Consider the following 16181-nt stretch of genomic DNA (forward strand, 5'->3'; position numbering starts at 1 on the left):
TCAGCAGCTGGCAATAGCCAGAGCATAGAAGTATCTCGGCCCTACCACTCATCTCTGGGAAGCTGCTGTGCCCAGGGTTGGCGTTGGGGGGGCGTAACATGGAGCCAGTGCACAAGAGGAATTTCAAGATAGTGGGGTAAGCCAGCTTGCGGGAGTGGCACAAAGCCGGGGTTCCTGCATTTACTATGGTATAAACAGTTATTAATGGAAGAACGGACTTCATTGGATTTACACTAGAATCACAATGGAGTCATCCAGCAAAATTTGGTCCTTGGACAAGGGCCAGGAGACGTCTCTCTCTTGGTATCTGTCTGTCTCTGTCTCTGTCTCTGTCTCTGTCTCTGTGTTGCTCGTTTCTGTTTGGATAACATTTAAAAACACATTTATTTTTATTTCTCTCAAGTATTTCTCCTCGTGGTCCTTGTCCCCTGTCTGTCTCCAGGGAGCACTCAAGGTAAGTTCCCAGGCTAGCGGAACAGAACGCAAAGCTGTGTGCGACGCTTTTATACCCATCGCAAAAACCCCACGCAGAATGTGTGTCTTCTGTGAAGCTGATACAGGGGGGCAGTTCTCGATGGGGTCTCAGCTCTGTAGTGGAGGCTGGGGTAACTGGATCTGAGTCACTAGAAACAGCTGAATGTTTGAGGGGGGTTAAATCTATTTCTGACGTGTTCACTGCCGTATGTTGGGCTAAGGTCACATATTGCATGCTCAATGGGTATGATTCACATTAGATATGTTAATATTGCTAGTATACGCTTAAAGCCCATAACATTGTGTCATGTGCACACTTCTAGCAGCTACATGGCCGGAACTGGCCTATGTGTTTCTATACGCTTATTCCCACAGGGACCTGCCATTCTTCTTTAAGTGATTGCTCACGCCCATTCCATGTAGGTGTGTGCATGCAGTGTGCACGTGTTGTCAGAAATTTTTCCCCTAGTAGCACCCGTCGGGCCAGCTGGGGAGCCCCCTGGAAAGATGCCACTATACTGGTCAGTATATACCCCTGCTGGCCCTCCACCCCCTCCGTTCCTTCTTACCACCCATGATGATTGTTGGAACAGGCTTCTGCTCTTGCTTAGCAAATGCCCTTTCGCTGGTACCCAGTATTAAAGTTCTTTGTTCTAGTATCATAGGATACGTCTACACTAGGCCCCTAAATTGATCTAGGGAGGTTAATGAGGGCAACTGAAATTGCAAATGAAGCACGGGGTTTAAATATCCCGTGTTTGATTTGCATGTTCCCAGCCGGTTGCCATTTTAGAAATTGACTAGCCCAAGGTAACTGCCTGCGTCTACATGCAGCAGTGAAACGTGATTTTGAAATAAATCCCTAACTCAAATTAGCTGGTTTTCCTCCTGCAATGAGCTGCACATGAAGTGGGGGAGAGAGTCGCACCTCAAGATCATCCTGATGGAGGAAGCTTTGTGGCTGTCACTGGCATCCGACCTGGCACCAGCAACCCACAGTGCACCAGCTTCGGTGCAGGAGGCGTCAAGCCATTCACATGCCTCGCCAGCACCGCGCAGACCCCGGCACCGCTTCCAATTCCCAGTGCTTGAGAAAAAGAGGAGGCCCAGCAGGTGCAGGTCTCCTCCACCGTGCGTGCCCTCCATGCACGCTCAAGTGGGGCATGTGGCACCATCGGGCGCTGAGCCCAGACTATCTTGCTCGGGTAAATGACCTGTTCCGCACTGGGACCCCAGTCCATTGGGGGACTGCCCAGATCCCTCGACTTTGGAGGCCTTTGAGGTTGCCAGGGACTTGACTGAACTTCCCCCTCTCCTACTTTGGCACTGCCCTCAGCCAAGGATTGGGACCCGATCGGAGGCTAGGGCTCCCAGCACCCTGGCACCGGAACTGAGGAAACACCGCCCTGGTACTGCCCTCCCAACGGCACCAGCTATCGGCACCAGCAGCAACCTCAACTCTGGCCTGTGCCTCAGCACAAGACCTGGCACTGGGACAAGGGTCTCAAGCGGCACCAAATGTGGCACTGGCTGCCATGACCCCTGGCCCCACCGAGAGCATACCGGGCCCGGGGCTGGGCATGCCTCCTCTTCCTCCCCCTCATCAGCACCAAAGCAAGCCAGAGCTGATGGCCCGGCACCCCCCCACTGTAGGGTCACCGGCTGCATCCACCTCCGCTCTGCCCTGGTCGGCCTTGGAGTACTCCACCGACTCAGGAGCGGAGTCACCATGATCGTCCAGAGGATCCAGATCCCGGTCTTGGCACTGGTCCTACTCCCATCACTGATCATGGCACCGTAGTTCCTCTGCGCATCAGCAACTGCCCCAATGGGCACAGCTGGCCCAGTACTGGGGATGCAGCAGTCATGACCCCCACTGGCACCAACTCCATCTGAATGGCTGTTTTGGACCCCGTGGGCCTACCACCAGAGCCAGGATGCGGGCTCTTCTAGACCGGAGCCAGTCTTCTCTGGGTCCAGGGTGGCTCCTTCAGTGACCCCAATGACTCGGTCCCCTACGTGGGGCAGTTGCTCCCGCCAGGCCAGATCTTCCCTCATCCTTTGGAGACCAAGGGCCCTGGGATCCAGCCACCTACAGTGCCCTCGTCGGTGGCCTCTCAAGGCCCTTCGCAGGCCACTGTCCCTGTGGTGACAGGCCCAAAGGGGTCCTCATCTTCCTCTCTGGATGAGGTCCTGGGCGACACTCTCCTCTCCATACCCTCCATGGACTTGAAGGTACACCAAGACCGCCTTCACCAACTGGCCCAAAGCCTGGGGGTCCAGGCTGAGAAGGTGTTGGAGGACTCAGACCCTACCATCAACATCCTGCAATCAGACACCCCCACCAGAGTGGCCCTCCCAATCAATAAAATGGTGACCAAAATCTCCAGGTCCCTCTGGCAAACCTTGGCCTCTATTCCACCACCAGACAAGAAGGCCGAGTGGTGGTGTTTTGTTTCCCAGGAAGGGAGTGAATACCTTTTCCCTCATCCAGCTCTGGGGTCGCTTGTCGTTCAGGCGGTGAACCAGAGGGAGAGGCAGGGCCAGCTGGGCACCACCTCTAAGAACAGCGGTGCCAAAAAGATGGACCTGTTAGAAAGAAAGGCCCTATGCATCTAGGGTTGCCAGATGGTTTCAACAAAAATACCAGATACACTTAACATTATAACACAATCTACATTCCATCTCATTTAGAAAATACCGGACATTTCTATTTTCTCAATTTGTTTCCCGAACAGAAAGCTCAAATACTGGACTGTCCAGTTTAAAACCAGACACCTGGCAACCCTATACGCATCTGGAGGCCTCCAATTTCAAATAGTGAACCAGCAGCTTCTGCTGTCCTGCTATGCCTACAACATCTGGGCCTCCATGGACAAGTTCACCGAACTCCTCCCCGGGGATTCTCGGCCTGAGTTTGGAGCTGATGAGGCTGCACATGCCATGGGCATGGGGTTGGTGTTACACTGTAGCTCCTGGCTGCAGGTCCTGATCCTAGATATCTGCAGGGTTGCCACATGGTCCTCTGTTCATACCTTTTCTGATCACTACACGCTGACGCATCAGACAAAGGAGAATGCTGCCTTGGGTAGGGCTGTCCTCCATTCAGGGGAAGGTTAGAACTCCGACCCTGCCGCTTGGGGTTTCTGCTGTGGAGTCACCTACATGGAATGGACACGAGCCATCCCTCGAAGAAGAAAGAACGGTTCCATACCTGGTAACTGCTGTACTTTGAGATGTGCTGCTCACGTCCATTCCACATCCCGTCCACCTCCCCTTCTTCGGAGTGATCTGGTAAGAAGGAACCGAGGGCGTGGAGGCCAGCAGGGGTATATCCTGGCCAGTATAGCAGCGCCACTACAGAGGGCTCCCCTGCTGGCCCGATGGGTGCTTCTAGGGGAAAATTTTCCCACAACAGGTGCACGCTGCACGCACACCTCTACAAGGACTAGACGTGAGCGACACGTCTTGAAGAACAACAGTTACGAGGAAAGTAACTGTTCTTTCGCCAGAAACCTGTCAGCATGAGCACATGGGGGGGGTTCTGCCATAGGCACAGGCTGGCAGTTGCTCTTGCTGGAATGCCCCAAAGATAAGGACGATAGAGGTGGGATGAGGCCAGGAGGTGCTATCACGCTCTTGGTCCCTGGGATATGTGTGTGCGGAACAGAGAGATGAGGGGCACAGTACGGTCCCAAAAAGACAAGGCAGAAAGATGCTGGTTTAGACCAGCCTCAGAGGTTGCAAACAGTAGCTCTTTCCTTGTAAGGAGGCTGGGTACAGGACCACTGCTCTGAGGAGAGGGCTGGTGACTCTGGACGCTAGGCCCCACTGCCGTGAGGGCAGCGTATGTTATTACTGACTGTGATATCTGGGCCTCACTGCCGTTCCAGAAGGGATGTTCTTACTGACTGTGGCCACTGGGCCTGACTGCCTCATAGGGATAAGGTATGGTTATTGGGCCATAACCATTGGGCTCAATATGCTCACAGGGTAAAGCACCTTTTGAGAGGCCTCAGAGGGAGACACTGAACTGGATAATTTGCAATTTCAACACCATCGATTTAGGGTTGAAGAAGGACGTGAACTGGTTAACTCATCACAAAGGTGCAGGATGTGACTATGGTCACATCCCCCACCAAATGCAGTGAATGTGCAACTTCTGCCCTGACTTGATTAGCCTCAACACAAGCAACTTCTTTCTTATCCACATCCTGCCTGTGGAGCTTCCACTCCCATTCATCCGGTGAAGTGGGTTTTACTGGACTCTTCATTGTTTTTGCAGACACAGACTAACACAGCCACCCCCCTGAGACTGAAGTGAAAGGCCGAGCATACACCCGCTGAGGGCCTGGCCTAGTGTTCCCTGTGAGCTGAGCGCTTGGGTGGCCACCAGAAGGGATTCAGGTGCCACCAGCTGATTAGCAGAGTGCCCACAGCCAGCAGCCTGTGTTTCTAGTGGTGGTTCACATTTGTACATGCCTCAGTGCACAGAATAACATTTATTCCGCACACGGGTGGGGAAAATTAGAGGGAACATTGGCCTGGCCCTCTCTCTGTGTGAGGTTTAGCCCCTCTGTGTCCATTTACCCATTCAGTATGTGTGTCACCCTCTGCTTACAGGTTCTAGTCTGCCCCAGGCCGCTGTCTTTTAAACATGACTCCTCCTCCTGCCAAGTCTCACTGCTGACTCTCCTGCTGAGTCTCACACGCCTCCTGATGGTGTTGCTCGGCCTCACTCTCTGCCCAGGGGTTGGGGATCAGACAGCAGGGACTGGAGTACTAGCCGGCTGGCCTAGCAGGGCTGGGGTGGGATTGAGACCTATTGGCACAGCTCTGCCTGGGTACAGAGCTCAGGCCTAGTTCCAGATTGGGGGTGCAGCTGTGACCGCGGTTGGGGGGAGTCCCAGGGCTAGAATCGCCAGGACTGAGGGTCATCGGCAGAGCTGTGGAAATGAGGAAGCCCAGGACAGAAATGTGGGGGGTGGGCCGTGGGGCAGGACACAGACCGTTAGCAGAGCCGTCCTGCAGAGGCCGCACAGCCCCTGCCTGTCTTGTCATGCCGGGCTCGCAGGGCGTCACGAAATGCCTGTCCTGCGCTGACCCGCTGCCTGCTTCCGACGGGCACAGCACCTGCATTGGCTGTGTGGGGGAGACACGTGTTCCCTGAAATGGGACCCCGGTTGTGGTATGACAGCGAGAGCCAAGAGGGACGGGAGCTTAGGCTCCGCATGCTGCTCTTGGAAAAGGCTTTACAGCCTAGTGCAGATCCCAGCAGTGAAGGGTAGATCCCCCAATTGGAGATCTGCTTCCCCAGTGTGACAGACGGTTATCAGAGCGTCCTGCAGAGCCCGCCCGCCCCTGCCTGCCTTACACCTGGGTGGGCCCCTCCCTCCCTTCCACGAGGGCGAGAGGGGCTGACCGTGCTCACCAGTGACCAGGCCCCGCTCGCCCCAGCCCGTCTGAGGAGCGAGTAGGAGACGAGGGGCCGAAGAGCTGCCGGGAGCGCATGGGCAGGGGCCCGCAGGGCGTGAGATGAGCCGGGGGAAGGGGCAGACGGCGCAGGGCGGCTCACTCTGGTTTCCATTCCCAGCAGGTGCCTCTGAGATCTGCCCTGACCTAATCTGCCCGTCAAATACCACCTGTGTGAACAGCACCCACTGCGCCTGCCTGGAGGGATTCCTGTCACGAGGGGGTCGCTTCTTCACTGACTCATTGGAGACCTGCGATGGTAACGGGGATCCCCGTCCGACCCCAGATCGCTCAGGCACTCGGGGGGAGAGGGGACGGTGGGTCACTAGTGTTTCACAAGGCCCAGAATCGCTGTCAGTGGGGCTGGGTGCAGGACAATACAACCAGAACCCCTGCCTGCTCTGGGGGAGCCTTTCCCAGTGTCCGGCTGGCATAGGAGGGGAGCATTTCCTGAGCCTGGGAAGGGGCCTTGTGCAGGGTCCCCAGATACAGCACAGCGGGCGCTGCCCTCTATGGCCCTGAGGAGCAGGGAACAGGCACAGCAACGGAAGCCCCAGCCAGGCCCTGATTAGCATTGTCAACTTTCTGAGAGCAGAAAACCAAACACTGTAGCCTCACTTCTTCCCTAGGCCCTGCCTGGCCCTGCCCCTTCCCTCAGGCCTCACCCCACCCCACTCCCTACATCCTCCCTCCTTCAGAGCCTTGCTCCCCCCACTCTTACTCACTTTCACCGGGCTGGGGCAGGCAGCTGGGATACGGGAGGGGGTGGGGGCTCTAACTGGGGTGCACTCAGGGTGGGGCCAGATGAAGGGTTCAGGGTGCAGGAAGGGGGGCTGGGATGGGACTGGGAGTTTGAATTAGGAAGGGGCTGAGGGCTCTGCTTGGCCGTGCAGACTCTGGGGTGTGGCTGGGGTGAGCGGTTTGAGGTGCAGGAGGGGATATGGGTGGGGGCTGAGGGATTTGGAATGTGGGAGGGGGCTGCAGGTTGAAGTAGTGGGCTGAGCTGTGGGAGGGGGTGAGTGAGCTGTGCTCAGGTGTTGGCAGGGGAGTGGGTTGGGATGAGGAGTTTGGGGTGCTAAGAGGGCATCTTGGTCTAGGGGTGCAGGGTTGGGACAGGCGATTGGGCTCAGAATTGGGGTGCTGGCTTAACTCAAGGGGCTAGTGGTCAGCAGGGCAGCGAGACTAAGCCAGGCTTCCTGCCTGTCCCAGGACCACATTGCGCCCTGGTCGTGTCCAGCAAGTTCTGTGCCTGGGCTGGGGCAGGCGTGGTAGGAGGCTGCGCTTGCGTACCAGCCGGTAGGGTCCAGGCAGTGTGAGAAGCCCCATGGACCCACAACCTAGGAGCTGGACGCGCTGGTCACTTCCCAGGTGCAGGGCGTGTGATGTAGCGGGTCTCTGGCGGCACCACTGGGAGGCTCAAATCAGGGCGAATCGCTCAAGACAGAGCTACTTATAGCCCATGCCTGGGGCCTCCAGGATAAAGCTCCAAGCCAGTCCCAGAGAGCAGGCCCGGCCTTTGGGCAAGGCAAGCGAGGCGGTTCCCTTGGGCCCCACGTATTCAAGGCCACACGGTGCTCAGCTCCTGCCCTTGCCCACCCGGCCGCTCACTCTCTGCCCTGACTGGGAGCCACGTGGCCGTGTGGCTCGGCCAGACACAGCGTCCTGCGTTGGGCCCCACGTATTCTTTGGCCGGGCCAGAGTGGCCCAGCAGGGGCTCAGTGTCATGAGTCTGGCCTGTGAGTGCTGAATGCTCAGGGCACCGGTCACCTGGGTCCTGGGGCTCCTGCTGCCAGGTCAGTGTGGGAGGGCGAACGGGGAACGTCTCCCTGCCAGGGCTGAGCAGAGCATCCCTCCTGTTGCAGATATCGACGAGTGTCTGCGGCCCAATCCAGTAAACTGCGGACCCGACGCCACCTGCAACAACGTGCCTGGGAGTTTCTATTGCACCTGCGCCGATGGCTACGAGTCCAGCTCTGGGAAAGCCAGATTCCCGAACGCGAGTGAGAACAGCTGCCGGGGTGAGTTCTGCCCTGGCCCCCACCCTGCCCTGCTGAGTCTCCCACAGCCCTGTGCTCATCCCAGGGCTGGTGCTGCACCAGAGGTGGCTGCCAGCTGCACTAAAGGCCTCTGATCCCCTCACTGGGGCCGTGATCAGCTGTTACCAGCGACTGCTCCCCCAGCGTAGACAGGCCTCGATCTCGCCTGGCTCGGCCTTTGGGTTGGGAATTAGTTGCTGGGTTTGCAGGGAGGCTCTGGAGGAAGGGAGGGACCCTCACTGCCCCCAGCACTCAGCTGCTAGTGCCCCTTGAGCCTGGGACAGGGCCCTGTGTGTGGGCCAGAGATTCAGCCCAGCATGCGCTGTCCCTGCTGGCCCGGGGGAGCAGGGAGCAGGAGCAGCACCTGGCACCCCGGCTACACCCTGATCAGCGTCGCCGTCTCTCTAAGAGCAGAAAACTAAACACCGCAGCTGCTCTTCTTCCCCAAGCCATGCCCCTGCCTCGCCCCTCTCGTGTTACCCCACCCCTCACTCAGCACACATCCCGTCCCTTTGTGCCTTGCTCCTTCTATCCTTGCTCATTTCCGATGGCTGGAACAGGCAGTTGGGATACAGGAGGGGCTGGGGGCTGTAACCGGGGTGCAGGCTCAGGGTGGGGCCAGACGAGGGGTTGAGGGAGCAGGAAGTGGTCCTGGGTGGGACAGGGTTTGTACTTGGGAGGGACTGAGGGCTCTGGTTGGCCGTGCAAACTTTGGGGTGGGGCTGGGTTTAGAGGTTTGAGGTGCAGGAGGGGGCTCCTGGCTGAGGGATTTGTAATGCGGGAGGGGGCTGCAGGTTGGAGCAGGGGGTTGGGATGTGGGAGGGGTGAGGGAACTGGACGGAGATGTTGCCCTTGGGTGGGTGTTTGGGGATGAGGCGTTTGGGGTGCAGAAGGGGCATCTGGGTTTAGGGGGCTCAGGGTGGGACAGGTGCTGAGGCTCAAAATTCATGGGTGAGCTTAACACAAGGGGCTCCTGGTCAGCTGTGCAGCCGGGCTCCCTGCCTAACCGGGCTCCATGTTACACCCGGTTGTGTCCAACAGCCTCAGTGCCTGGGCTGGGGCAGGCGTGTTGAGAGTCTCTTGCCAGCTAGTGAACTGGCCAATGGGACCTGGGCAGCACAAGAAGCCCCAAGACCCCTCGCCTAGGAGCTGGAAGCGCTGGTCACTTCCCAGGCCCAGGGCATGTGATTTGCAGGGTCTCTGGTGGCACCACTGAGAGAGTTAAATCAGGGTGCAGTTATAGCCGAAGACTGTGGGTCCTGTAGCATGAGGCACCGCACCAGTCACAGGGAGATCTTCTGTTTGCCACACTGGCCAGCTTGGGGTTACACAACTAATCCCCATCAACACTCCAGCTCTCCCGTTGCACAACCTGCACCCCTGCTAAGAGAAGAGGCTTTCAAAACCAATTAGACCAAATCCAAACTGGCTGTTCTGATCCCAAAGGACCAGGCACGGTCCCAGGTTAATTTGTACCAGGACGGGAGGGAGAGACAGAGAGATTTAAATTGTTAAAGGAATCAAATTACACACACCAATCACATTGTTCTTGGTGCAGGCTTGTAGCAGAGATGGATCTATCTGCTGTTTGTTGAGTATCTGGGATACATCCTCTGTTAAGAAGGGTCATCGGTACCTCTGAGATCAGTTCATAGCAAAGATGTTTTGGTAGTGATGAGCTGGAATGAAGAGAATTGGAGGAACCTCTGGGCCCCTTTACACCCTTGCCCCTGTGGAGGGAATTCCATTGTTCTCCCTGTGTGGAAATTCCTCACAAAATGGAGTTTGTCACGTGAGCAGGTCACCTGTCCGTGCGGGACTCAGTCCGTAGCAGCCGTCGCTGACCTGCTGGTCTGCAGGGTCACAGCAAAGTTCCTCACCTGTGGGCTGGCCCCACTCGAGGTGCATTGTCAGAGAAGTGCTGCTAGTCACTCAAGGGCAACCCACCCGCTACAGGTGGGTGAGGCCAGTTGATCCCACAGAAGCCAACACAGGACATGTTTGGCGTGTTCGTATCAGAATCCAATAGTCACAGGGTGGTGCCAGGACCAATGGGGACTCGCCAGCCTGAGCCCCCCAGCCCCACTGACCGGACTTTGAACGGCCCCATCAGCAGTGCTGCCTGGAGCTACCAGGGTCCCTGTTCGACTAGGTGTTTGGGCGAAAACCGTATACTTGGTCACCCTCCCCTGCTCCACCGCTATGGGCTCCAGCAGCAGAGAAGAGCCACCGTGGAGGGGGTGTAGCCATGACCCAATCTACCCTGTGCGATGAGTTAGGGGGCAGGGCCCTTACACCAGTTCCAGGCTGTCTGGGGAGACCCCTACACAGGATATGGGGAAGGGGCTGTCAGAGGCCATGATACTTCCAGAGAGGCCTAGCAGGGCCTCCGTGTTGCTGTGAATCCGGTCTGTGAGTGCTGAATGCTCAGGGCACCTGGGTCCTGGGGCTCCTGCTGCCAGGTCAGTGCGGGGAGGCGAACGGGGAACGTCTCCCTGCCAGGGCTGAACAGAGCATCCCTCCTGTTGCAGATATCGACGAGTGTCTGGGGCCCAATCCAGTAAACTGCGGACCCAACGCCACCTGCAACAACCTGCCTGGGAGTTTCTATTGCACCTGTACCGATGGCTACAAGTCCAGCTCTGGGAAAGCCAGATTCAGGAACGCCAGTGAGAACAGCTGCTGGGGTGAGTTCTCCTCTGGCCTCCACCCTGCCCTGCTGAGTCTCTCACAGCTGCACCATGGCCTCCCGGCCACTCCCCGGCCTGTTCCTTTCCAGAGGCCCCAGGCCCCTCTCACTACATTCCCCTCTCTCAGTGGCCTGCTCCCTCCTTCCCTTACTGGCTCTCACCGGCCTGGGGAAGGCGGATGGGATGCAGGGGTGGGGGTGGGTCTAGCTGGGGAGGCCTCGGGGGGAGGGGTTCAGGGTGCAAGAGTGGGCTCTGGCAGGGACAGGGAGTCTGGATTCCAGAGGGGATAGTCCTCTCGGGCTCTCCATGGGTGTGGGGCCAGGCCCCAGGAGCTAGAGGACTCATAGACTCCTGGCCAGAAGGGACCATCCGGATCCTCTAGTCTGACTCCTGCACATCGCAGGCCATGGAGCCTCACCAACTCCAAACTCACCCCTAACCTCTGACCCCTGACCTCCAGCTGGGGGTCGGGGTCTATTTGGAGGGCTGCACAGGAAGGTGAAACCCCTCAGGGTCTCTGTCAGTCTGAGCTGAGGGAAAATTTCGTTCCGGCCCCAAACACGGCCCAGCAGTTAGACGCTGAGCATGTGGGCAAGATCTGCCTGGCAACGATCCGGGTAGCTCAGAGCCCTCCCCGTTGAGTGTCCCATCTCCAGCCATTGGGGGGTTTGCTACTGGCCATTGCCAACGGGCCACCTGCCATCGGAGGAAGTCCCATCATCCCATCCCACCCATGGACGCCTCAAACTCTGTGAATACAGGGGAGAGGCAGAGTGAGAGGGGGAGGGAGGGAGGGAGGGAGGTTTGTAGGAACCGCATGTGAAACTATTGACTGGGAGCAGACAGGGATTTCTCCCCAGGCAGGAGCGAGTTGATATGAAAATGTGAAGGGAAAGTTCTAATGTCTGCTCCTCCCTCCCCCTTGCTCCAAGTGCCCAGCATGAACTGCAGCACCAAGTTCGAGGGAATAACAGAGACGTGCAGGAGTCGCTCTCCACAGGTACGTTTGAACCCATTTGTCGGGGATTCTGCCCTGTGTTTTGCCCCCCTACTATGGAAATTCTCAGAGAAATACCTTTGCTGTTGGTAGTTCAGTCCCCCCAACCATGGCAGGACTAGGTATTATCTCAGCTTTCCCTGACAGGTGTCTGTCTAATCTTTTATGTACCTGAAAACTCATATCCTGTCCCCTCTCACTATTCTCTTCTCCAGACTAAATTTCTTCCATCTTCTCTGATAGGTCACATTTTCTAGATCTTTACTCATTTTTGTTGCTCTCACCTCAACGTTCTATAATTTATAATTTATATAATTCTATATCTTTCCTGAGATGTGGGACCCAGAACTGGATACAGTGCTCCTGGTGTGGCCTAATAAGCATGGAGTAGAGAAGAAGAAAATTTCTTTCTTGTGTCTTGCTCCCAATACTCCTGCTAATACAGCCTAGAATGGTGTTTTCTTTTCTTTTTTTTTTTTGCACCAGTGTTACATTGCTAGCTCATATGTAGCTTGTCGTCCACTATGACCCTAGATCCCTTTCTACAGTACCCCTTCCTAGGCAGGCATCTCCTGTTTAGTACATGGGCAGCTGATCGTCCCTTGCTACGTGGAGCACTTTGGATTTGTCCTCATTGAATTTCATCCCATTTACTTCAGACCATTTCTCCAGTTTGTCCAAATAATTTTGAATGATAATCCTATCAGCCACAGCACTTGCAGTTCCTCCTAACTTGTTATTGTCCACAGCCTTTGCAAGTGCGCTTTCTATGCGTTATTTACATCATCAATGAAGATACTGAACAGAACTGGTCCCAGAACTGATCCCTACTGACCTAACTCACTCAATATGCCCTTCTAGCTTGACTCTGAACCCCTGATAGCTACACTCTGGAACACTTATCCAGCCAGTTATGCACCCACCTTCTAGTAGCTCCATCGAAGTTTAATTTCCTTAGTTTGTTTATGAGAAGGTCCCAGGAGACAGTGTGACAAGCCTTACTAAAGTCAAGATACACCGCGTGTACTGCTTTCCCCCATCCACAAGGCTTGTTATATCCTATCAACAAAAGCTATTAGGTCAGCTTGACACAACTTGTTCTCGATAGATCCATGTTGACTGTTACTTCTCACCTTAAGGTGTTTTCAAAAATCAGCCCTTGCTATAACCCCATCTAAAATGTCTGTAGCTTTGCTAGTGACAGGCCCCAAATGTACAGTCCTGATGTTTTCCTGCAGGAGAGCACTGAATCCACAGAGCATGTACCTGTGATTTCGTCTGCCGATTTTCATGCCCTTTCTTTCACATACTCACCTCCATATGTCTCTAAATCTTCATTCACTTCCTCTATCCTCTCCCCTGGGAGCACTACGTCATCTGCACAAGGCAGGTGCCAGGGTGTCGCTCTCTGGCTGCTTTCTGCAGTGCTGAGCCCTGATGTATCCCAGCTGCTCCTAGACGCTGTCCCTTTCTCCGTGTCAGGCTCTGGCTGTGGGAACAGCACCATGGCACGTGTGCTGGGCGAGTCTGAGAGCAAAGTTTTAGTCAGACAATTGGGGTGACAGACTCAGGCCCCTGCATGAGCCACACCACAGTATGGGTCCCCTCCAGCGCGGAACTCACCCTCTGCCTGGGTCTCTCCGCAGGGAGAACTGCGCAGCAGCAGCGGATTCTGCTCTTTCCTCAATTCGACCTTAAGGGTTTTGAAGTCTGAGTGTGGAGAGGGAAATGTGACATTATCCCTGGAGGTGAGAGACTCCACCCCTTGGCTGCGCTCTGCCGGCTAGTGCCCCTGTGTGTGCCCCAGAGCTCTGCGTGCTGCTGGGCCGGTTAAGGGGACTTCTGGGGTTGAGGGAGACACTGAGACACTCTTCAGAATAGTTCTGTGTCCTCTACTGCTGGGGGGAGCACATTGGTATGTGTCTGTGTATGTGCATATGTGTGCATGCCCTCTAGTGGTATATGTGTGTGTGCGTGTGTGTGTGCATGTGTGTGCATGCCTTCTTGTGGTGTGTGTGTGTCTGTGCATACCCTCTAGTGGTATAGTGATAGAGATGCAGCCATGTTAACCAGACTGACCATTCTCTCAATGACCTTTAAATATGCATATTGCTTCAAAGAGATTTTAACTCCAGACTTCAAGGAGAAGCCTCAGAACTGTCATTCATGCTTAAATTTGACATTTTATGAATGGGCCTTAACAAAGATGCTAATTATCTCACCCATTACAAAGATAGCTTCCCCAATTCTTCTTCGGGTAGTGTCCTCCTGGGTGCTCCACTCTAAGTGTTGGGCTCGTCCCGGCGCCGCAGGTCGGAGATTCATTAGCCATGGTTTAGCCGGACCATGCATGTGCGGTGGTATCGCATGCCCTTCGTGCCGTTTCTGAGTCTGTGAATGGTCTGGCTGCTACCAGTTCCTCCTAACCGTTCACGGTCGCAGGCGGAGTGAACTGCTTCTCTTTCTTTTCTGACTGAAAAAGATCCAGATTTCCTTACTTTAATCTTCATTTCATTCGTAATTACTCTAGTTACATTTACTTTGTACAAAAAAAACAAACAAAAAAACAGGGTTAAATTAGTTAAAGTTAGTTATACATAGTTCTCAGTTACCCTAGTTATATATAGTTTAAAAAAAGAAAAGAAAAACGAACAAGAAGAAGAATTCAAAATGCTGGGGTCTCCTGGTGTTAAAAAACCTTCGTCATGTCGTGACACCATGCCAGCGTCAGATGGCCATGCGAGCTGCATTAAGTGCCTTGGAGAGGGTCACATTCCCCAAAAGTGCCCTCACTGCTCCTAGCTCACGGCCCGTGCAAGGAGGGACCGTGAGATGCGCCTGAAGATGTTGCTATTCAACAAGGCACTCCAATCTGCTGAGAAAGACTCTGCCATGAACCCCGCAACCGTGGGTAAGGCTTCTCATAGGATCAGTGCAGCAGACAGACCGGGCATATCTGGCTTAGCCTCGGGCAGCCAGGCCCACAGGCACAGGACAGGATGCACGGTCTTGGAGCCGAGTCCAGCCTCGCACAGGGAAGTGGCGAGGGTTCTTCCAGCACCGCCTAGGGCCAATTCAGTACCAGCGCCAATTAAACAAAAACAAGCAGCACCGACGAAATCGGCACCGACAGAATCGGCACTGACGGCAAGACCATCACCGAAAAAATCAGCACTGTGGTGCAAGGAGCTGGCACCATGCCCGGCACCAAGATCGCCCTCTTTATCTTTCTGCCTTAGCCCATCAGTATCTTCGGGCTCCGCGGTCAGCTCTCCATGAAATAACCTGACAGCACCGATTGCAGCGCCAGATAGTCATGCGGCACCGTTACAGCTCGTGCTGGCACCGACCGCATTGGAGTCAGCGGCACCAATCCCACCGGTGCTGACTACAGCAGCATCGTCTTCTCCAGTGCCTTCACCAACACAGGTGCTGGTCCATGCAGCACCGCAGCCAGCACCAACCTCCGGCCACAAGGCAACTCATAAATCCAGGAGAATAATAACTCCATCTCCCAGCCCAGAACCAGAAGCATTCTCTCCTCAGCCTTCTCCAGGGCAGTCGTCACCTTTGGTGCACATGCAACAAAGAGACCCATCGGCCACACACTACAGGTGCTCTCCACCTTTCTCGCCATCTCCGCAGAGATTCCATGGCCGGCGATGCTCACTTTCTTACCAGAGGCGGAGATCTCGATCTCAAAGATCAGCGACAAGATCCCCTCACAGGGGATATCGACGCTTCTCTCACAGAGAATACTCACCATATTACACATCTTCTTCGCACCATGGATACAACAGATATCATCGACGCAGACACTATTACTCTCCCAGATGCTCATATAGTCGTTCTCCCTCTCCATATTACCATCGAAGGCAATCGACCAGCACCACCAGAATCCCGTCTCCACAGACATCCACTAGACCCCCAACCTCCTCAGGGGATGCACCGCCTACACCTCACCAACCGGTACAGCCAGAACCCACCCTTGATCAGCCAGAGGCACAGTCACAGTCCCCAACTGACAAATCCTCCTCATCACCAGATGACGTGGTTTTCCCTGGGGACTCTTCTCCAGTGGATGATGTCAAACAGTTCAATGATCTGTAGAGAGAGTACTGGATCACTTCCATGGGAGGGGTTTTTACTCCTGTTATTTTCTTGCAGAGAAAAAATCAGGAGGGTGGAGACCCATTTTAGATCTACAATGTCTCAACCGGTATCTCAGAAAACACAAGTTCAAGATGGTGATGCTAGCTTCTATAATTCCAGCATTGAACCCAGGAGATTGATTTACAAGATTTACAAGAAGCATATTTTCACATCACAATTCACCCTGCACACAGACACTTCCTCAGATTCATGATAGACGACCAACATTTTCAGTACAAAGTCCTTCCCTTTGGCCTGTCGTCCGCTCCGAGGGTTTTCTCGAAGACCCTCTCCATAGTCTCAGGCTACGTCCGCCGACAAGGCATAATGATATTTCCATATCTAGACGACTGTTTATTC

At 55.0% G+C, this 16181-nt stretch overlaps 1 protein-coding gene across 8 annotated transcripts in view; it reads left to right on the top strand.

Annotated features, from left to right (window-relative positions):
• Positions 1-16181, top strand: part of LOC102453197 (adhesion G protein-coupled receptor E3-like) — a 58475-nt gene that overhangs the window by 8848 nt on the left and 33446 nt on the right. For 6 of the 8 annotated variants that reach the window (XR_012896659.1, XR_012896660.1, XM_075902420.1 and 3 more), the window contains exons 2-7: positions 404-454; positions 6068-6205; positions 7809-7964; positions 10514-10669; positions 11605-11672; positions 13316-13417. Coding sequence is in view for 6 of the 8 variants with exons in the window: in XM_075902420.1 (XP_075758535.1) it covers positions 404-454; positions 6068-6205; positions 7809-7964; positions 10514-10669; positions 11605-11672; positions 13316-13417 (671 nt within the window). In the remaining 2 variants the exon portion in view is untranslated. The remainder of the gene's footprint in view (positions 1-403; positions 455-6067; positions 6206-7808; positions 7965-10513; positions 10670-11604; positions 11673-13315; positions 13418-16181) is intronic. The other 2 variants (XM_075902421.1, XM_075902425.1) reach the window with 1 other exon arrangement.

Source organism: Pelodiscus sinensis, chromosome 19 (assembly GCF_049634645.1).
Source record: "Pelodiscus sinensis isolate JC-2024 chromosome 19, ASM4963464v1, whole genome shotgun sequence".
Lineage (NCBI taxonomy): Eukaryota > Metazoa > Chordata > Testudines > Trionychidae > Pelodiscus > Pelodiscus sinensis.